At 46.7% G+C, this 23,153-nt stretch overlaps 1 protein-coding gene and 1 long non-coding RNA gene across 4 annotated transcripts in view; one reads left to right on the top strand and one right to left on the bottom strand.

The window, feature by feature from the left end:
• Nedd4l (NEDD4 like E3 ubiquitin protein ligase) overlaps positions 1–19,817 on the bottom strand; it is a 317,780-nt gene extending 297,963 nt beyond the window's left edge. For all 3 annotated transcript variants that reach the window (XM_060377163.1, XM_060377162.1, XM_060377161.1), the window contains exon 1: positions 19,685–19,817. In XM_060377163.1, the coding sequence (XP_060233146.1) occupies positions 19,685–19,732 (48 nt within the window). In that variant the 5' untranslated portion in view covers positions 19,733–19,817. The remainder of the gene's footprint in view (positions 1–19,684) is intronic.
• LOC132652288 (uncharacterized) lies at positions 19,704–21,919 on the top strand. Its single transcript, XR_009589772.1, has 2 exons — positions 19,704–19,843; positions 20,441–21,919. It is a non-coding gene; the product is annotated as an uncharacterized LOC132652288 (long non-coding RNA).
• The last annotated feature ends 1,234 nt before the right edge of the window (positions 21,920–23,153 follow it).

A 23,153-nucleotide genomic window follows, 5' to 3' on the forward strand; every position in this document is an offset into this window, starting at 1 on the left:
AACAAACAAACAAACAGCGTAGGAAGCCAGAGATGCACTGACTAAGGCTCAAGTTTTTCCAACATTCCTCTCTCTAGAATTTGCCAGGGTCCAGGGAGAAATACTTTAATCCCTTTCAAGGACACAGCACTAACTGACCTAGAACATTCAGCAAGGCCTGGATCCCCAACAATTCCCTTCCACCTTTCAATATCATCACGTGAAGACCAAGCCTCTAGCAAGGGACTGCTGAGGGACAAACCATTTCCAAGCCACAGCACATGTTTACACTGAAACTACACACTGCCAAACTGACTAAAACACAAACCACCCGTGCCCTAGCTAAATACAGTGGGTCATACAAACAAAGACATGAAAGGATAGGAGGAACTGTTGGAAAGAAGAAGGGATTTAACAGAGATAGAAAGGGGAGGAGAGAGGATATGTGTGTGGGGGCATATAAAATAAATAGAATTGTAAAAGAACAAATTGCTGAAATGATTATTATACTATTATTCTATGTGTACGGGAGTTTTGCCTGCATGGATGTCTGTGCACCACATGTGCGCCTAACACCTTTGGTGATGAGAAGAGAACACTGGGTCTCTTGGGACTAGACTTATAGACAGTTGGGAGCTGCCATGTCGGTGCTGGAAATTGATCCTGGGTCCTCTGGCAGAGCAGCCAGTGCTCTTAGTTGTTCAGCCATCTCTCCAGACCCAAAAAAACATTTTTTAAAGACAACTAAGAAAAACTAGCAAGACACACCCATTTGCTTCTGTGAAGCTACATTTTCTTATACTTTTCACTTGTTCTATCGTATTATTCTTTCTTGACCAAAACTAAATCACATTTAACTTCGCTTTAAGAATCTGGGCCTTAATTTTTATTTATTTATTTTTTTAAGAACAGTAGTACTTCTAAAAACACATTAGAGTAGGGGGGAGACTTTAAATGCCACTTTAAATGTGCGCAAGATCAAGGTTTACAAATACTAGCTCAAAGACTATACTTTCAGGGGTCATTTCTATAGTTTGTTACAAATATGAGCTCAACTACAAACAAGCTCCACATTCAGCAAGAAATTTTAGTTTTTAATTTCCTAGCACACTGAATTCAATGATAATCTGTGTAACTCTGAAAATGGAGGCTTCAGAAAAAGATTGATACACACACGCACACTCAGGGGAGGGAGGGAGTGTCAAAAATATGATATCAATAAACATGTAAATGAAGTGATAACAGAGAAAAAGAAGAAACCATGTACTGTATGGAAATCGACCAATAATTGCTCCTCATTCACTGTTCTACAGCGTAAAATGTAATAAGTTTCTTCCCTGGTGCAGATGGGGGTCGAAGATGAGGGTTTTCCCAAGTGTAGGCTCTCTCCTATTGAATAGTGTTTAAACACCATGAGATCTTCTGAGCCTTGACAGCTACCTTTGAATTCCATACTCATATCAACTGGAGGTCATCAGCTAATACCTACTTGGGCCATCTCATCTGGGGCTGTCACCATGGAGGCCTGCATCCCGTTATAGCCACGGCAGTGAAGAGTGGGCCTGCGTGCCATCCCAGGGGATAAATTCAGTTTCTAGAACCAGCTTTAAAGCTAATCAGTGTCTACCTGGGGGAAGACCACATTATTAAGACGCTACTGTAAAGTAATGGGTCTCATCTAACTGATGTGACGGTACTGACCAGGTGAGGAATACAGAGAAACGCACTGGCCCATGGTCACCCCACTCAGAGTAAATACAGGCTCCCCCAAAAGCTGTCCTGAATGGCAGCGCTCACCTGGAGGGCCATATGCAGCCTAGCTCTCCACAAATAAATGTCATTCCTTATTTTATTGTTATTCTTAGCTAAGGGAAAGAAACAGAGAAAGGAATATCGTGAGGCAATTGTGACAGAGCTACGGCTAACTTAAAGTGTGGTCTCCAACTCCTGGACACACCGAACAGCTGCTCACTGGTTGTTGTTTGCCTTAAAACACACACACACACACACACAGCAGAAGCATTTACTACTTGGGACATGATTAAGGTTATCTAGCCGTGGCAAGGGGAAGAAATGTTGCTAAGGAATGGGAAAATAAGCAAGTAAATGAAGCATGTCTGTTCGCCCAGGGAATTTTCAGTCTTAAGCTACCTTTACATGCAAAGGCTAGGTTTGGGCACGATCACTCAAGAGTGCACAGGGCGTCTTAGATGTCAATGACAGTCTAGTTGAGACTAAGCTCCTGGGGCCGGCCATATCTGACATGTCACGGTGGCATAACAGTCTCTCAGTTATCCAAAACTCTCTACTACCAATTAGGAGTCCCCTACCCAGCAGGTATGACTTCCGTGAGAATCAAGACCGCACTGAACGCAGGAAGCAGCAGGCAATTAGATAGACTCAGCTTGGAGGTTTCACCCAAAACTGACACTTTAAATTAAAAACATAAGCCAAAATTTTCCTTAGAATTATTTTTTTTATTTCTGTTTATGTATATGTGCCTGCTTGAGCTTATATGCACTACCCAAGATAATGACCTGAGTTTGGCCCTGGGTCACAGTACTGTAGAAAGAACTGACTGCCAAAAGTGATTTTCTGACCTTCATATGTCAGTTTTTTGTGCACGTCTGTGTACAAACGTGTACACTGTGTACACTTAAATTAAAAAAAAAATTTTTTTAAACTTTTTCTGAAAACAAACATTTAAAAAGACACATATAACTGAAAATACTGATGAGATACAAAGGGCTCAGCTATGTCACCTCTGTCCCGGGAGCCCTAATAATGATGAGTCACCAAGGGAGGCGACCTGCATGTAGGAGGGGCCTACATCCGAAACGTGGCCCAGAACGACATGGTAATTGTTAGGACTGGGCAGGTTCACATGGACGGACTCCAGGGCCTCCTCAGATCAACCTGTGCTTGCTAGCTCCACTACCTCTCAATCCAGAAGGTCTTTCGAGTTCCCCCTTTTTCATCTCCCGGCTTCTGAAAGGCACAGCCATTAGCGCGGATGCCTGGCGACACTTCACAGCCGCAGGGGAGTACTGGGACCTCAACTGCGTGTTTTTCACTTCATCCTACCTCAGTGATAACGACGGTACACGTTCTCATCGTAAGCCCGCAGCAGAAGAAGGCTGACAACTAAATTATATTTCTCTGACTACCACGGAAAGTCCTCGGGGATTGGAAAATTCGATCCACTGCAGAGCTGACTATAAATAGCCCACCTTCCTTCCTGCCACCTCCAGTACGAAACGAGCAACTACTCAAAAGCGGTCCGCAACCCAGCGTGAGCCCTCCTTCCATGGCTGTGAGGCAGAGAGAAGGATGGGGCCATTTGAGACAGACAAGCCCAGGAGGTCAGAGTTTTCCTGGCTGAAGGGTGCTGATGATAAAGGAAGAAAAGGAGGGATGGGGGGACGGGGTATGTAGGAGACATACCCTGTTAGATTTGGCTTAGGTTTTCACAAAGCCCCAACTTTAAAGTCTGCTCTGCGTACTTCCTAAGTACATGGTTTTGGGCCCATCATCCTCTCTATGCCTCAGTTTTCAAACCAAAAGACAACAATAAAAATAAATAGTATGATCTCCACAACCCATTTGTGGATTGATTAGACTAACCATGAAAAATGTGCACAAAGTAGAAAGGGTGTTTCTTGGTCTTTGCACTATTGGCATTGGAGGCCAGAAAGCTGTCATAGAAAATGTCATGTACAATGCTGAGCAGGAACCTTAGCCTCCACCTACCAGATGCTGTAGCACCTTCCAGGCTGGCTGTGGCAGTCACAAATGCCTCTTTGGCATTGCCTAGAAGGAACAAAGCAATTGGGCCCTGTAGTGGTTTGAACATGAACGGCCCTTAATAGACTCATGTGGTTGAGTGTTTGGCTCATAGGAAATGGCACTATTAGGAGGTGTGGCCTTGTTGGAGGAAGTGTGTCACTGTGGGGGGCGGGCTTTGTGGTCATATATGCTCAAGCTATGCCCAGTGTGGTGCAGTCTCCCTCTGTTGCCTTCAGACCAAGATGTAGAACTCTCAGCTCCTTCTCCAGCACGATGTCTGCCTAGACACTGCTGTGCTTCCTGCCATGATGATAATGGACTAAACCTCTGACACTGTAAGTCAGCCCCAATTTTGTAAGAGTTGCCGTGGTCATGGTGTCTCTTCACAGCAAGAACTAAGAGAGGCTCCTAGGTCAGAACCGCAGCAGAAGGTCCTTAGTAAACCTTCCCCCCTCCCAGTCTTCTGAAATTAAGAAACCTGGGAATTATTCTAGACTCCTCTTTCTTACCTAACAGACAGTAACCAAATCTAATAGGGTGTACATCTCCAAGTCTCCTCTGTCCTCATTCCTCCTTAATTTCCACTGTCATCATCTCCATTCAGCCAAGACACCTCTGAGACCTCCTATGGCTGTCCGACTTAAATCCACTCTCCCTGGGGCTCCATGGTTAAGCTTTATTGACTGTATTGATTTGTTTATGTATCCATCCACACTGGAGGTAGGCACATGCTTGTACCACTGAGCTCCATCCCCAAAGATTATGCCTCAGCAGGCCCCTCACTGTACGTGGGGCAGTCAAGTCCCAGTCACTTACGGCTAAGACCACAGGGCTGACCTCACAGCCTGGCCTCCAGACCACTCCTCAGTCCTGGAGAACTTCCCGACACAACACAGCCTGAAGCTTCCACTCCCAGAACCAAGATCCTGTTGGCTCAAGTCCTGCCCCTGACACCTCCTACTTTGGTTATTTTTAACCCCTTTGTGTCTTGGTTTCCTCAACTGCAAAATGAGATATCAGTACCTACCTCAAAGCCCTACTGTAAATATTTTGGCTCATTTAAAAATTTTCTGTTTTAATGGGCAAAATCACATTTTTATGTGTATGACATAAAATATGCATAAGTTAGGCTAAATTGAGCTAACCAATACATGTTTACCTCACATATTTTTGTGGTAAGAACACTTAGAATGTACCCTACTACTTTCAAGAATAAAAATACATATTTTATGCGCACAGGTGCATGTGCACCTGTGCATGGGTGAACCTGCACACAAACACAAAACAAATAAATGTAGCATGCTGTTATTAACTATATTTGCCATGTTAGCCAACCGGTGAGTTCATGTCTCTAATACAGGACACATAATACATAATGACATCAGCACTTAGCACATGGACAGTTCTGCAGAGAGCAGCAGGAGGTGACTATGCTGGCTAAGTCTTACATCAGCTTGACAACCAACTAGGGTTATCTGAAAAGAGGGGACCTCAGTGAAGAAGATGCCCCATAAGATCCAGCTGTAGGGCATTTTCTTAATTAGTGACTGATGAAGGCCGGCCCAGCCCTTGGTAGATGGTACTATTCCTGGGCTGGTGGCCCTGGGTTTTATAAGAAAGCAAGCTGAGGAAGCCAGAGAAGCAAGCCAGTAAGCAGCACCCCTCCATGGCCTCTGCTTCAGCTCCTGCCTCTAGGTCCCTGCCTTGCTTGGTTTCTTGTCCCGGCTTCCTTTGATGATGGACAGCAGTTACAGAAGTATAAGCCAACTTTCGTTTTGGTCATGGTGTTTCATGAAAACAATAGAAACCCTAAGACAGTTTGCAAACCTCTTTGTCCATCCAGGAAGTGAACCTATGGTCAGGAAGCAAAGGCAACCAAGACCAGTTAGCCTTCCAAACTGCAACTGCAGCTGCTAGGGCATTTATTTTTACTTAAAAATTAAGTACAGTGATCACTATTCATAGGTGGACACCTGACTTTTGATTCATCTTCACAGCTTAGATTCAAAGTGCCTATGGAGTCATTTTTTTCCTCCTATTTATTTATTTATTTATTTATTTATCTGCTTATTTATTTATTGGTTTTTCAAGAGAGGGTTTCCCTGTGTAGCCGTGGCTGTCCTGAACTTGCTTTGTAGACCAGACTGGCCTCAAACTCACAGAGATCCGCCTGTCTCTGCCTCCTGAGTGCTGGGATTGAAGGCATGCACCACCACATCCCGCTTCATTTTTCTCCTGGACTTGGCAGACACTTCTGTGCTCCTCAGAAATCTCCAACCAATCCTATCTAACTTTTTGTTGTTGTTGTTGTTGTTTTAATACGCTTGTTTTGGCTTTTGCTTTACTGAAGGTCTTGCTACTTAACCTGTACTGGAATTCAAGATCCTCCTGTCTCAGTCTTCAGAATTGCAGGCATTCACACCACGCCTGGCTTCCCTTTCTGCTTTACCTGGATTGCTGTTGCTTATCATGAAGATCACAACCGCGTGGGCTCGGAAGATGACTCAGCAAAGCCACGCCTGCCAACCCAACAGCCGGAGCTCGATCCCTAAGGACCCACATGCTGAAGACAAGCAGAAAGCTGACTCCGGCAAGCCAGCCTCTAACCCAACACATGGACACTCAGGCGCACAAATGCGCACACACCCCATTTAAGAGCAAGAAGTTCACAGCCTTTTGCATCGAAAAGATGAGCTGCTGCAAACAAAGCTAGAATGCCTGAAAATAGAGAGTTCTTGACCCATGAGCCCAAGTGTCTCATTCAGTTCTGCAACCTGCTGAGTTGCGTGGACGGATGGGGTCAGTGACTGTATAACCCTGTGAACGTACTTAGCATCGTGCCTGCTTAACTGTGGTCAACACTGTCAATTCTGTGCTCTATTTTGTAGCCACTTAAACATTCCTTCAAAAGCCGCTGTAGCTGAGTGCAGGAAAGGGTAGAAGACACCACTCAGGCACAGTGCCGGGAAGAAGCCACTCATGAAATGCAGCAGGAAAGCAGGTGGCTTCTACTCCCCCTGTAGCAGAAATCCAAATTCCATCTCTTCCTCTAAAGTTATCTGAAAGTTGTCTCAAGGCAGAAAGCAGTGCGGAGGAGCAGGGCAGACGAACCTGATGCTGAGACCCAGAACTCCTCAGGGGCACAGTCTTCACCTGAATTAAGAGCTCTGGCTGCTGGTCAGAGTCCCCAAGAAAAGGGCTGTTAAGAAAGTCACCTGAAACCTACATTCTCATAGAGCCAGTTTAGCCAAAGAGCTAACATCACTTGGTGCTTTTCACCTAGGATGATCACTCTCAAGAGCCCAGATTCATGCCACACTGGACTCAAGGACAGGAACTCTGACAGTGTCCATCTTACTTTCACTAGGTTAGGATCCTGTTCTTTCTTTACTGACATGGGCTGTAAGTCAAAAGGGATAAGCGTGTCAAGAGTTACCAAGAAATTTTAAAAACAAACAACTACTGTCAGGTACGATAGACGTAACGTGTTTTCGCCACTGACAAAGTAAGCCGGATTAAAAGAATAAAGCCAGGTTTATTGGGGCCAGCTCTCAGGCGAGTCCACCAGTCCCAATGAATGGAGCTAGGGAAACCGCCATGCAGACAGGGAGGCAGAGGAGCAAAGCAGAGGGAGAAAGAGAGAGCATGTATGCAGAGAGAGAGAAATGCAAAGAGTGAGAGAGACACAGAGAGCGAAAGAGATTGAGCTGGTAACTGAAATGTCTCCATTATACAGAGTAGAACCTCTGGAAAGGGGAAGCCTAAAAGGGGAAGCTGAAAAGTTCAGGGTAGAGGGCAGGATATGCCAGCCATACTCTGTAACAGGTAGGGACTGAGGGATGCTAGGAGAACCTGGAGCCCAGGAGCATTTTGATATATTAAATAGGCACCTTAGCCGCTTGTCCTGGGCCCCAAAATCAACAAGCAGTACAGTACTGGTCAGCATTATCACCCACAGATCCTTGCAATACTAAGGGATCTGGGGTATGTTCCTTGACAAAGGAAAGCATGTGTTTTTCATGTAGCCAAAATATTCATTTTCATTCTCATTCTTGTCCTCTCTCTCCCTCCTCTCTCCACTCGGTGTGTGTGTGTGAGAGACAGACAGACAGACAGACAGACAGAGATTCATCTTCCCAGGCCCACCAAGGGTGTTTTGAATGGGGAATGAGTAAAGGGGTGGACCATAGGGCAGCCTGGTTGACTTGAACAAAGCTCCAGGAGTACGGCAATAAAAGCCGTTCCAGGCCCTCCCTGGCACATTTCGCTGAGGGATGAGCAGATCTAAGCCTCTGTAGGCCAGAGGAGCACACACAGAGAGATACTTCCTGCACAATTGTGGAAATGAAAGGTCCTTAATCTTAAAAGAAAGCCACAGGAAGCCATTCTCTCTCCTCTCCAAGCAGTATACAAAGAGCCTGCTTCTGGCTGCCAGTGGCTACTACCCTCAGATAAATAAGGCCTCTGAAAAGAGCAGGATTATAGATGGCAGAGCAGGGAGAGTTCCCAAGTCCCTTACTGACATCACTGGGCTGCCAGACCCGAGCAGGGAGCATGTTCTCTAAATGACACATGAGTGGTGAATATGCCAAGTGCTGTTACAGTCCCAGTGGCGATGGCTACAACAATCTGCCATCATGCTTAAGTGTCACGACATACAGACAGAGACTGGCCAACTCAAACCCCAAAAGTTTATGACACTGCCAACTGTGGCCTGTGAGAGGGGCACGCGTGGAATCCACGACCAGACTAAACTCACATCAACTGGAAGGCAGACGCATCCTCTCTCAGAAATACTATTCAGCTGAGGTAGGGCGCTGATTTGCCTTAGATTAGAAATAGCACAGCATTTGTCAGCCCCACCCTTTTGTTTGGGAAGGGATGCACTTTAGGTCACACCCAACACTTAAAGGGCATTAGCTGAAAGGCAAAATAAAGAGCTTCTGGCTGCTTGTTTAGATATTTACATGAGAGCAGAATTTGGCTATGCATATATCCTTAGAACAGTGGGAGACTTTTTGCATGATGCATGTAAGACCCAGTTTTTTTGGAGGTTGAGGCAGGGGGATTGCTTTGGCCCTTTGAGTTCCAAGGCCAGCCTGGACAGCAAGAGCCAAAATGAAATTCAAATAAAGCTAGCAAATACACTGAAATAGATTTATGTTAAGAGGTGTAACTCCAAACCTAAGAAAACAGAAATACAGATTCAAGTCAGATCCCAGCCCACAATCTTCACAGAACGCTGCAAACACTTTCAGAGAGCATAAAACACTACTAGAATTAAACTGTTTTCATGCAACTGTCATTCGAAGAAGGATGGAAACACAAATATCAAGTGTCACAGTAGAGAAAATAAAACATCTGTAAAAACATCCAATTGGCCAGCCAACCGCTTACCCTTCCACCCCCCACTCTGGTGGGGAGAGTGGCAATGGGATGACCTTGGTGAAAAGCACAAGGCAGGGCCTTGATAAACACGTGTCCAACTGAGCAAATATCATATCATATCCATATTCGTACCAAAGTACTTTCATTTTTCACCCGAACCTTGAAGGGCAGGCATGGGGGCAGAAGGAGGTGCTTTCTACTTTCCTTCTACATATTTATCAGTTTTAATTATATGTACGGGGTTTGTAGAGCATAATAAAGATTGTATACAGTGTGTAAAGACCATTTCGAACTCCTTAAACATTACATCTGAGATTAGCCTGCAGTCATCATATACATTTATGGACACAGTTATTCAAATACAGTATGTGATTACAGCCACACATACATTACAGGTGCTGAGATGGGTCATTTCCATCTCCCTATCATCACTTTTGTGTTCAGAGTCTTCAAGTTCCTCTCTTCAGTTATTCATAAAACACATAATAGGTTCCTATGAACTATATCATCCCACAGTTCGGCCTTATTTTTAAACTTATAAAGAAAAAAAAAGAAAGAGTGTTATAAAAACAAAATACAAAAACAGGTTTTAATTATCTGTAATTCCTTTGCTGAAAGTTAAGATTTAGCCAGCCACTAAGCTGCTGAGACATCCCTGGCCATTTTTCTTTTCTTTTTTTTTTTTTTTCTTGTGTGTTTTCGTTGTTGTTTTTTGAGACAGTATTTCCTGTGTAACAGAGCCCTGCTGTCCTGGACTCTTTGTAGAGCAGGCTGGCCTCAAACTCACAGAGATCCTCCTGCCTCTGCCTCCCTGAGTGCTGGGATTAAGAGCATGTGTCACCACTGCCACCTAGTTCATTTTTCTGCGTACAAATTTGTTTCACAACAGAATTTTACTGTACCAGTTTTTAAACCTCTAAGTGTTTTATTACTGACATCTCCATATTAGTAAATATTCTCCTACCCACACCCCTGACTGCAGGACTATTCTCAGCTGCCTTCTGGAAGGGAAGCCAGGAAAAGCTCTCACCCGGAGCTCAAAGCGTCCACTTTGATTAATATACGCTGGAAGCTATGACATGACTGAGAGGCAGCCATACCAAACACCAGCTTCTCAAGAATCAACAGAAGGTACCCTAGAGCCCACAATCAACACGAAGAGGTCAGCTCAAAGAGCCATCGGACTCATGTACCCTCTAGAGCAGCGGTTCTCAACCTTCCTAATGCTGAGACAGTTTAATACAGCTCCTCATGTTGTGGTGACCCCCAACTGAAAGATTATTTTCATTGCTACTTCATGACTGTGATCTGGCTACAGTTCTGAATCGTAATGTGAATAGCTGATAAAAAGGGAGATCTGATGCGCAACCCCTGAGAACCGCTGCCAGAGTCAGGAAGACAAAAGGCAGGAGCCGAGGACATGGAGAGTGCTTGTCCAGGGGGCCATGGGTTAGGCCCCCAGCACTGGGAAACGGGCCTCAAAGGGAGTGGAAAGGAGGAGAAAGGAAATCAGAGGACAAGACAGGGATGGAGAAGTGAGCTTCATGGGAGAACACTTACCTAGAAAGGCCCTGGGTTGAGTTCTTAGCTCAAAAAAAATCCAGAAGTAAATATAACTAACGCATTCCATAAAAATCCTTCAGTTCAGAATCCTTGAACTTCTCAGTGGTTTCTCAAGCACATGCCAAACTGTGCATATAAAACTAAGGGCTAGAGATGGTTCTAACAAATGACCGGGTTCAGTTCCCAACACCCACCGTGACGCTCAGGACCATCTGTAACTTCAATCCCCGAGGAGCCAATGTCCTCTTCTGGCCTCTGCAGACACCAGGCATGCTTGTGGCGAACATACATACCCACAGGCAAAGCACCCATAATACATAAACAAATAACATGAGACTGGTCCAAACACCTGCTTAACTTTGTCATTTTTAAACATTCACTAGCAGCCTACTAGTGGTGGTGCACACCTTTATTCCCAGCATCTGGGAGGCAGAGGCAGGCAGATCTCTGTGAGTTTGAGGCCAGCTGGTCTAACACGTTCCAGAACAACCAGGACTTTTATGCAAAGAAACCCTGTCTCAAAACAACAACAAAACAAAAAAACTACAACAGTAAAAACCCACTCATTTGAAACAGAAGTACAACTGACTGGATCAACTCAGTATGACCTCCTTCAGGTAGGAAGGTGCTAGCCGCCACAGGTTCCAGCTGTACTTATCGCTATTAAAACAATCTCAGTCTTTTACCAACAGGAGGGTAAGTTAACAGTATGTTTAAACACACACACACACACACACACACACACACATTGTAAGCCAGGCACAGCAGTGCATATATGCAATCCCAGATCTCAGACTGCTGAGGTGGGAAGACACTTAATTCTAGCTTTGTCTTAGCTAGTAAGATACAGTGAGACCCTGCCCCCCCCTTCTCTCAATTTCTCTGTGTAGCCTTGGCTATCCTAGACTCGATTTGGCGTCCAGGCTGGCCTTGAACTCACAGCAATCCACCTGCCTCTGCCTCCCCAAGTACTGGGATCACAGATGTGCACCACCATGCCTGGCTCAATTTAAGACACATGCACACACACGCACACTTGCGCGCACACACACGCACACTCGCGCGCACACACACACACACTCGCGCGCACACACACACACACACACAAACACACACACACACACACACACGAGAAAAAGACAGAAGACAGGTCCCATACGGAGCCTAAGGACTCAGAGCAGGCCCTGAGTCAAAATGGAAGTAGGAATGTAATTAGAAGGTAAAGGCACAACCAAAAGCTGGGTAGTACTCAAGATCTTGTTACTGCAATCCAGGTCCCCACCAAACAGGGCACACGCCCTCTGGCTGGGCAACAGGGAGCAGAAACATGCCATAACTACTCAGGCACCATTCCCACCTGGCCTCAGCCTGCTGAAAACCTCCAGTACCTAGAGCCCTGACCAAGCAGCAAGGAGCTAGTTGGATGCCGCTCACACCCACAGCGGGACATTTCCCACAGTGCATATGCGTCCTTCTTTGTGGGACCACTGTCCCAAAGAGCCCTTTCATGTTCCAAGTCCAGATGGACAGCACATCACAGCTTCTTTCAACTAAAAGAAAACATCTCTCAAAGGCCCTTTTCTCTGGGAAGAATAGAAGACATAAAGAGAGTACAAACTCTCTGAGGATGCCAGTCTGCCAACAAGTCACCAAACACTGTATGTGATGAGAGCTTAGGGAATCTGAGAGCCTTGACATTCATTACACTTGGTGAGTTTTGAATCAATACTGGGCTCTGCAGTCAGGGACAAAAAGTCAACTGAAGTGTCAAATTCAAACTAGTTACCCAGATATGTGGGGGGTGAAGGCGGTGGCTTTTCTCACCTTCGGGCATTAAAGCAACAGTCAGCAGTTGGGCCATTTGAATTCAGAGCAAACCTGTACAACTATCCAGAGTCTAGACAGGTACACTGACCAACTTCAGCTAGGACCTGAGCTACAGGCATGTACTGGGAATCAATCATCTCTAGCGGAGCTGGTGATGCACCTAAATTGACGGAGTGCTTGCTTAGCATGCTCAAAGCACGGGGTCTGTAGAGGAATTTTAATCCAGCCACATGGCTACCCCAGCTGGAATACAGACACGCCTTTAATGCAAGGAGACAGAGGCAAGCAGATCTCTGAGTTCAAGGCCAGCCTGAACAAGTTTGTGAGAGTTTCGGGTAAAGAAAAGCTTAGGTCCAGGCAGTGGTGGTGCACACCCTTAATCTTGGCACTCAGGAGAGAGAGGCATGCAGGTCTCTGAGCGCTGTTCAGGCAGTTCAGTCGGTGAGTTGACTGCAGTGCACTGGAGTTGTGGCAGCTCAGTTCATGGAATTCAGAGGCTGTTTTACCGGGAGAGTTTTACAGAGACAGGTTGAAGAGAGAACAAACCAGACACAGGTAAAGACAGAATGAGCCAGAGAATGAGAAGGAGCCAAAAGATTAGAACAGATTGCTAGAGTTAGCCTGAAGCCAAACAGAGCAATTTAGTGAGAACCTGAGAAAAACCTGATCGAATCAGTCATTTTGGAGAGGCGTTTAAGCGAGGACAACTGAGTTGGACCAGCCATCCAGAGTTCAGAAAGAGCTAGAAAGGGTGATCTTATTCAGCAGTAAATCTCAGAGACTCAAAATATTCCAGGCCTAGATTAAATTGTAGAGGCTAGAAACTTCCAGGACTGGGCCTAGATTAGCAGGCAGAGGCAGTAAGCCCCTGAGACAATTACATCAGGCTAATAAAAGTTACTGTTAAGTGGGTTTGATCTCCAGAATCACGTAAGTCCTGCAATCCAGCAGGAGCATGGAAATTCAAAGTTCTCCTGGACTCCACAGTAAATTAGTACCTAGACCTGGATACAGGTAACCCTGTTTTAAGGGGAAAAAAAAAAATCTGTTTCGAACTAAGTAAACAGTTCCTCAGGGACAACAAATTACAGGAAGGTACACATAACACAACCAGGAGCACCAACAATCTCTACATATCCAAGAAAGGATTGGGGCAGAAAGGACCTCTGCATGGTCCGCTGTGAGGACTTCTCTCTCCAAATCTAAAAGCCTGTGACTCTCTCCTGAAAAGGTCAACCTTGAAAACACTCAGAAAATGGGCGGTTCCTGCTGCTGTCTGTATCCACTGAGAATCAGCCCTCTGAGTGTTTATATTAAATAACCGGTTTGGGTTTTTTTACAGAAAGTATTGGTTTCTAAATCTAGTTTCTATATTTTTATCTCTAAACTATGCTCTCATTTCCATAATATACCAACAAGCAGGGCCCAAAGTAACACTGAACAGTAAACAGTGCAAACATTGCCACCTATAGTCAGAAAGCCAGCGTCTGTGTGTGCTACCGCCTGCGAAAAACTGCAACAAGAGAAGTAACAATCCGTTTACCCGCCCCACACCCTTCGCCAATCCCAACGCTGGGTTAGTTAGTTATGCTAGTTAATTAATCCCTGTATCCTCCTTAATGTGGACTGTCAAAGGGTTGCTGTCTTCCCACTTAACAGATACTTCAAGGCCAAGAGTGGTGACACATGCACAGTCTCAACTGCTGGAGACAGGTCTGGAGCTGAGAGGCAGCAGGAGGTTCGACACGCCCCCATCTCTTTTTAAGAAATCAGAATGACAAGTTCATCCAATCAAACATCTGCAACATCAAACGCAAAACTTGCGAGATTCCCCCTTCTCCTCCTGGATTCCTCTCCTCCTTCGCAGCACTGCTACTCACCAAAAAACAAAACAAATAAAAGAAAAACAAATTAGCCCAGTGGTGGTGTTTCTCCCCCTTAATCCCAGAATTTAGGAGGCAGAGGCAAGCAGATCTCTGAGTCTGAGGTCACCCTGGTCCACAACGTGAGTTCCAAGACAGCCAGCACTACACAAAGAAACCCTGTCTCAAAAAAGGAAAAAAAAAAAAAAAGAAAAAGAAAAACAAAACAAAAAAACCAAAAGGACAACAACAAAATCTGTTCAGCTCATCTTTTAACTCAAAACAATGTTTTTAAAGGTAAAGTAATATGCTTTCATTCTGTCATATAATGCGGCATTTTAGTTGTTGGTTTTGGTTTTCCCCAGGGACGTGGATCCAACCCAAGGCCTCGGGCATTATGTCCTGTTTTTATTACGCTATTTGAAACACTGCACAAGGCAGAAAGGTGATTAAATGAGCAATGAACACAGGTTCTTCCAATCTGCAGGAAGTCAAATGTGCCGTTGTTACATTCTAAAATGATTCATAACGTTAAACAGCTCTAATGACATGTAATTCCTATGCAAACCATTTCACCGATTTACAGTATACAACTCAGTGACATCTCCTCCGTTCACAAGAATTCCTTCCTTGAAGGCATTCCTTTTTCTTTTGGACACATAGCAAGCCTGTGTTGAACTTTCAGAAACGGTTCCCCAGGAAAAGGCAGGCCCACTGTCTCAGAGATGCCCCAGTCCCACAAGGTACGTGTTCTCCCAATAAAGAGATTGCTATCATCTCTATCATCTCGGGATTCCCATTTGGCTTCTGTTCTCATCACATGCAACAAATTTATTTTATTCCTTCAGTTAAGGCAACTGCTTTTCAGTCATAAAACAATCCAAGCACCCTGACAATAAAACAGTGTGATATAACTAGAAACAGCCCAAGTTACTCTTTTCTTGCGCCAGGATCTTACTATGTAGCCTTGTTAGCATCCAGCATGCCATCCTCCTGCCTACTGGCAAAGAGTGCTTAAACTACAGAGAGGCTCAAAAATGGGTGAGGGCTTGTTTCTTAGGGACGAGGCCCTGGCTTCTAGTTCTAGCATAAAAAACAAACAAAAAAAAATCACATATAACAAACAAACAAACAAAAACAGCAGGTTAAGCCATTCTGTATACCCACTCTGTTTTAGTTTCTCAATGGTTAGCAACTGTGCTGCAGCCAATCCACGCAGTAGGAATGACGTGACTGGGAGGATTAGGGATTCTGAAGCAGACAACTTAACAGTAAATTAACAGGTTTTTCTAAATCCTAGAACTCAACAGTTCTGAAACATCCTTACTCCGTAGTTTAACATCCACTCAGTAGATACTTCCTAAAATTGACAGTAGGACTTACACTGACAGCAGTATTACTTTTCCTTCTTAGTGGCACATAAAATAATCATGCATCTTAAGACGGCCATGCCCTTAAAACCAATACGCCATCTATGGCCAAGTTACCCTTAAGCATTCACTGGCAAGTTTATACTTATTTATATGTCAGTAGAGACCCCTAAGGCAATAGAGAAGAGTGCTCACCGTGGTGAAGCCACTCACTGTTGCCAGGCAAGACTATGACCCAGAGGAGATAGGTCTCTCATCGTTTCCCCAAGCTTGAACACAGTATGGAGGCTGCACGGACAAGGGCTAGCAGTCAACTTTGGCCAAGGAGTGCTCATATGCCACACACAATGATTAGCTTAGTTTCCACTATCGTGAATAATCCTGTAGCTATGAAAACCTCTCAAGGTGCTTGGAAGAAAAGAGAGATCTGTCCGCATGCCTTAAAAACAACAGCAACAGGCCTACTCCCTCGCTGAATGTTTTCATTGAAGTTCTCTTAGCTTGCATCCCTCAGCCAGAAATAACAGCATACCTTAGAGTTTTTAGTGAAGCATATGGTTAAGGCTTAGTACTCACTGCAAACCCTATTTGTACGGAATAAGAGATGCGTCCAAGTCCCATCTCCCGTCAGCCTGACCTTCATTTTTACTCCGTTTGCTCATTCTAGCCACCAAAAGTATGTCAGGCGACACACCTATCATTTTGTTTGTTTTCGGATGTGGATTTTTGTTTTGTGGTTCATCTGTTGGCATTTAGTCCAAGCCGCCTCCAGTTCACCATCCCTCCCTCTGCCTCCTAAGTGTTGGGATACCACAGCTAATCTCTTCAGAAGGCTATCATTCAAACTCCTGATATGTCATCCAATAAAAAATAAAGATACTTATCTCAGGTGTAATGAAAGATTTCAAAAGAGTAACAATAGTATTCATGAGTAAGCCATGCCAAAATGGGCTAAAGAAGGCCACAAATAAGCAAGCCAGCAAAAAAAGAGCCCTTCAAGGACCCAAGCCAGAGGCAGAAACTAGTCCAAACCGTTCTGATTCAAAACCAAATCTGATCCACAGCCGTGAATATGAACTGTTGTTCCTTAGCTAATCCCTCCAACACCAAAACTCCTGATGGCAAATCCCGATTTTGGTTCCTGAAACTGACATGATTTAAATAAGAGTGAATATGAATTATCAATCACCCAAGGAAATTCAGCCGCAGTGCACAGCAAAAATTACATAGTAATACACCCATAGGAGGAAAACCTATAAATCATTCTCATTCTGTACACAAGCCAGAGCTCAGGCTGATGCCCCAAGCAACAGGGTGTTTGCTCTGTCATCCTGCTAGGTTCTGGGTGAGCACCATGCTTGACCGATAGCGGTAGAGAACTCAGCGGTTCTCTAAGATGGGACATGACTAAGTTCATTTCAAACGAATAATGCTTTCTACCACTACTAAACACAAGCACGCATCTCCTTACAAGAAAACCCTGGGCATGGTGCCTGTCTTGCAGAGAGAGTACAAGTCGACTCCTGTCTTCGGCTAAAGGGTGTCATCCTGTGATACTTGAAGCCCACCAGTGCACCTTATTTAACACTACTTGACAAGCCCACGTGCCTTTCGTTTGCTTGGGCATTCCACTTTCAGAGCCTGTCAATTACTCCCATTTGTTTGCTTACAGACTAATTCAGGAGAATCCACAGACAAGTGAATTCAACAAATTGTTGTTAATATTCTATGGAAGCATTCTGTCCGTCTTCAAAGGGCCTCCTGAACAGAGAAACCTCCCATACCAAACAAATACCTTGGAAATAGGACGGCACTCGTTTTTCTATCGGTAAGAGAAAACTGGAAAAAAGACGGCAGATGCGGCTTGTTTTGTGTCATGTATGATGCGTGTGTAACTAAACAGAACCATCAGTAGCAAGACAATACACAATTGATAGTGTCTTCATCACCTCTTGCTCTCCCCCATTCAGTCCCTCTGACAACAGGCAGAAGTGAACAGTCCCAGGCAAGCCCCCCCACACTGGGTCCATGCTCTTCGCTTCCACACCTCACACCAGTCAAGACCGGCAGTGATTCTCACGGACAAACAAGATGTGCCCCGAGGTGCATTCTGTCACTGGCTGCCGGTGCAAACAAAGCCGCGCACACAACGGTGACAGAAGGAATTCCTTTATGAAGATGCATTTTCCAAAACAGTCTCAAAATACTTCTTTCAAGGAGCTTTTTAAAAATAATCATGTTATTTTTAAAAATGAAGAGACCCTACGATGAAACACAGCTGTCTTCATCTCCCTTGATACCTCACCCAGGAAGCTCTTTGTTTAGGAAAGTCAGTATCTCAGCACCACTGAGAGCTGGGACTGCCTTCCAGCTCCAGATGAGGAGCTAGGAGAATCCCCTGGGTAAACAAAACAATTCCACTTTTACCCATCTCCAGGTAACAAGCACACACACACACACACACGCACGCACGCACGCACGCACGCACACACACACAATTCATTCTACACAGCATGGCAAATAATCAAAAAACACATCACACATTACTGGCATTGCGATCATTCTTTGATCACAAGCAGTCCATCAAGCCTATCTAGCACCATCAAAAAAATAAAATCAACCCCTACGTGCCCTGCCTACACCGGACACCCATTTCATTTCACACTTAGGTAACACACACACACACACACACACACCATCCATCATACCAGTAGGGAAGCTGCTGAAAGCAAAGCCATAACGTGTGCCTGTTTCAGATAATAGACTCTCTTTAAACCCCACCCCCATCACCAGAGAAAGAGGGAACCTCAGAAAGAAAGGAGAGAGCGCAAGGAAGAGAAATCGAGAAAGCCCAAATTTCCAGGCATCCACTTTCCATGAAATGCACAACCAGGATAGGAAATACCTCCCTGCTGAGTAATGCTTCATGGGTTGTAAATTCACCTCTCGAAAGGGGAGCCAGACCTGGGCGCGCACCCCGCCAGATGGCGAGCCACTCCTACCTGCTCCATCCAGCCTGCCTGTCACTCCGCGCCCGCGACAGGCCTCCCACCCCCCTTTTTGGCAGAGCAACACACCAATAAGAGTCGAGAATGGCTGGTCGAGTGAGGGCTGAACCGTGATTTAGCTGGATCTTTTCAAAAGGGGGAGTGGGGACCGCGATGAGCGAGCGAGGTTTTTTAAAAACAAAGCCCTCTCCAGTCAAACCGACCGTTTGGGGGTGTGGCTTGTTTCATTCGTTTTATTAATAAAAGAGATCAATGGAGCCTTCTTCTCTCCACCCACCCCGGAGAATCCTCTGGACGGGGCGAGAAATGGCAGGGCTACCAGCGCTCCCTAAGTTTCCCGCAGCACCTGCCTCCTACCCGGATCACCTCCACACACCACCACAGGAGACTCCGGAACGCACAATGCCAGCTCCAGACTTTGCAAGACCCAGGAGCGGCCGCACGCAACTCTCCGGGTGTCCCTCCCCCCCCAACCCCTAACTCTAGCCGGGATCTGCACACACCCGCTGCCGAGCGCCTACTAGCAAGAAAAGTCCCGGGGTGGGGGTGGGGGGGATGCCACTAGGTTCCCCAGGAGCCCCCAGACCGTCTGCGCCACGCAGATACCCCAGTATCGATCCAGACGTGACACACGTCACGGACTCCTGGCTGCAGGGGCATAAGCAGGAAAGTTGCCCAACAGCCCCGTGAGACGCGGCTGGCGGAGGAAAGGGACCCGCGGGGCAGCGGCGCACGCGGCCTCCGCCCACCCCAAGAGCCCCGGGCGGAGAAGCGCACCGCCGGGGTGAAGAGGGAGGACCAAGCCACCCAGCGGCCGGGAGCGCCAGGATCGAAGGATTCCCGGACGCTCCCAGAGGAGCGGCCCCGTCCCCTCTCCGCAGAACCCGGGGCAGGAACTCACCTCCTCTTCCGAAAGTCCGTAGACCGGCTCCCCGAGCCCGGTCGCCATGGAGCTGGCGCCCCGCGCACACGGGGTCCTGGCCGCAGCGACGGGCTGAAGTGCGTCGCGGGACCGCGACCCTCTATCCTTCCGCGCCGCCCGGCGGGGAAGGGCCGGCAGGTGAGTGCTGCACCCGGCCGCGGCGCCGCTTCCTCCCGGAAGGCTGCGGGGACGCGCGGACCGGCGGCTCCGAGAGCGCGCCGGACGGCGGCTGGCCCGGAGCACTCCCCGCTCGGCGCTGAGCCCGCCGGGCTCCCGCCCCCGCCGATGGCTCTCCCGGCCTCCCCCCCACCGAGCCCGCTCGGCGATCCCCGGACCCGCGCGCCCGCCCCTCGCCTGCTCCGCCTGGCCCGCTCTCCCCGCCCCGCCTGCGCCGCCCCGGCGCCTGCGGGGACCCTCCCGCTCTCCGGGGCGGGCACTGGCGCCCCCCAAGCCAATCACAGGCCGGGCTGGGGGGCGGGCCGCGGGGGTGGGGGTGGTTCGCCCCACGCCCACCCCACCCCCGCTCCTCCTGGGTCACCGGCCGCAGAGCGCACAGCTGGGGCGCGTCCGGGCGGGCTGGGCCTGCTGGGCTGACCCTCCCGCTTGCCCCGCTTCCCTCTGCTCGGGGGACCCGGTGGGCCGGACTTTGCGGGGCCGTGAGGACCCAGTGCAAACAACAACAAAACCACTGTGTCCATTTTTATCTCTCTTTTTTTTTTTTTTCTCTTAACCCAGGATCTCCGAGAGCGTTAAAAGAGGGCGTCTTAACGGTGTTTCTGGACCCCCTTTAAATTCTTGGCAGCTGTGGCAGGCCAGACTTGGCTAACAGCGTCAGTTCCCCCGAGCGATCGGCCTGGCCGGGAGAGGCCGAGGAGAGGCTGCCCCGGTGTGGCCGCCGGTCGCCATTGCCGGTGTCAACTCTACTGGGAACAAAACCAACTCTGCGCCCGCCCGCGCTGAGTACACACCCACCCACTTGAAACCCGGCTGCCTAGTTCTTTGATAAAAGCTCGTTTGTGTGTGTGTGTGTGTGTCACAACGTGAAATACCAAATTCAAGTTTAAGTTTGTCCTTTACATAGGCAAACGATGGAGACTTATTAGCCACCGCAGGAGTCTTCCCACGTTCCAGTTAGGGAGTTTCTCTAACAAGCCCTTCATTTAATCCTTCGATGTACAGGAATGCAAGAGGCTTCTTTAAATAAGAAATTCGTCACTCTGCTTTTTTTTTTTTTTTCTTCAAGAAGCCTTTGCTAGGAGACGGGCGTGTTGGTGCACGCCTTTAATCCCAGCACTGGGGAGGTTGAGGGGGATCTCTGTGAGTTCGAGGTGCAGCTAGGTCTGCATAGTGAGTTCAGGACACCCAGAGTTACATAGAGAGACACTGTCTTAAAAAAGAAGAAGAAGAAGAAGCCTTTTGTTCCTAAAATGTTGAGTGCAGTGGTGAGTTAGAAAAGAAAACAGGAAGAACATGCTCTTTGCCTTTAAAAAGAAATCACCAGTGTCTGGTATTGTCTGGGTGCTTAGAATTTCCACCAAAGGAGGCAAGGATTCACAGGATCCGCAAACACAGCTGGCCTGCCCCAGCTTAGTGATCGACGATCTGCGGTGCACGCCACAAATCAAAAGGAAAGGTGCTAGCGACAGCCCCAACGCCCGCTCTCTTTCCTCCCTTGCAATGTGTCCCCTAGTTACGACTTTTCTTTGAAGACACATTGCTCAGAAACCTCGGAATTCAGAGCCATTCAGTCTGTATAGTGCTAGGAAGGACAAGAGAAAGTTTATTACAGATATGTGGGAGAACATAGCCAAAGGTTATCAGAGAGTCCAGAATGGGCATGACCCTGAGCCATTAGAGGAGAGAGGGAGGGGAAGAGAGAAAGAAGAGCAGCTGCCAACCAAGAGACTAGCCAAGAGGGTTGATGAAAAGATCAGGAAACTAAACTGGCTGGATTATGTAGGGAAGGGCAGTTGGCAGAAGGGAAGCCCAGCCCCTGGGCTGGAAAAGTTTAGGGTAGAGAGTGGGGTATGCCAGCCATACCCTGTAACAGGTAGGGACTGAGGGATGCAGGGAGAATCTGGCGGCCAGGTCCACTTTTATATGTTAAATGGCATTTCATCCATTTGTCCAGGGTTTGAGACCCAACAGGAGCCACAAGATCCCTTCTGAGGAAAAAAAAAAAAAAAAAAGAAAAAGAAGAATTGTGAAAGAGAATATCACAGAACTCTGCTGTCTTGTGTTTGTGTTTTTACAATTTATCAAACTTAGATTGCTTTTCTCTTTAATAAAAGGTACACACAGAGAGAAATATTTTAGATTCCCTTCTTTATACCTATGGGCCATCTAAACAGGAGTCATTGCTTCTCACCATATACAAGCAGGCCTTTGTCACATCTGCAGTTTATGTTATGTTATAGACAAGAAGAACGAGGTAGTCAAATCTTTAAATTTCCTGAAACAGAACCGTGTTTCTGGGGGCTTGAGAGATGATGCGGTAACAGGCCCACCCTTCTGCAAATGCCGGTAACTCCAGCTGCAAGGGCTCAAATGAGTTCTGCTGCCTTCATGTGTGTGCATACACATGGACTCATGCAGGCACACCCATGTAAAGAAAACAAATCTTAAGAAAAATTGTCATTTCTGATCTTAGCGGTGAGGCTGGCTTAAAAAAAAAAACTATTCTCTCCAAATTGAAACATTCTCTCCCGGAGGGCTCCTTCAGACTGCCTCAGAGGGTTGTGATCTTACATAAAAACAGTATATTGCTGAGGGGAATGCCAGCACTGCCTAGAAGTTGGGCAGGGAGCTCCAGGGAGACAGCTTTCAGGAGCTGCTTCACATGAAGGTATACCTGGGCCTTTCCACGATGTAGCTGATTCCGAGTCACCCATGCTCCTTTGAGTAATCCTTTGAGTAATACTAGAGAAACCTTCATCATGTCCTTTCTGAGATGAATGTACACCTGTTCATCTCTCCCCAGGAAACGTCATATAACAGGTAGAGTCATCTGGACACTGTAGAGGGGTGTCATACTTCCTCCATCATCCCATTCCCTCCCTACGCCCGGCACTACAGCCTATGCCACCTGCAGTCTGGGTCATGCCCTTGAGGTTCACTGCAGGATGGATGTTGGAACTGGGGCATGATTGCAATCCAAATACATTGTGAACATGTACTACATTCTCTAAGAACTAATAAAAGTTTATATTAAAATATATGTAGGAAATGTGCCATGTGTCATTTATTATGGACAATTTACATGATCTGTATGAATGACCTGTGACATCACTCAACATCCTCTGTCAACAGGCTCAAATGAAACATTTACCCGAGATCTATGAGGGAAACCTTTCTGTTCACACTGTATGTGACCAAAAAAAAAAAAAAAATGTTTCACTTGGTTGTGTGTGCGCGTGTGCGTGTGCATGTGCGTGTGCGTGTGTGTGTG

Source organism: Meriones unguiculatus, chromosome 2 (assembly GCF_030254825.1).
Source record: "Meriones unguiculatus strain TT.TT164.6M chromosome 2, Bangor_MerUng_6.1, whole genome shotgun sequence".
NCBI lineage: Eukaryota > Metazoa > Chordata > Mammalia > Rodentia > Muridae > Meriones > Meriones unguiculatus.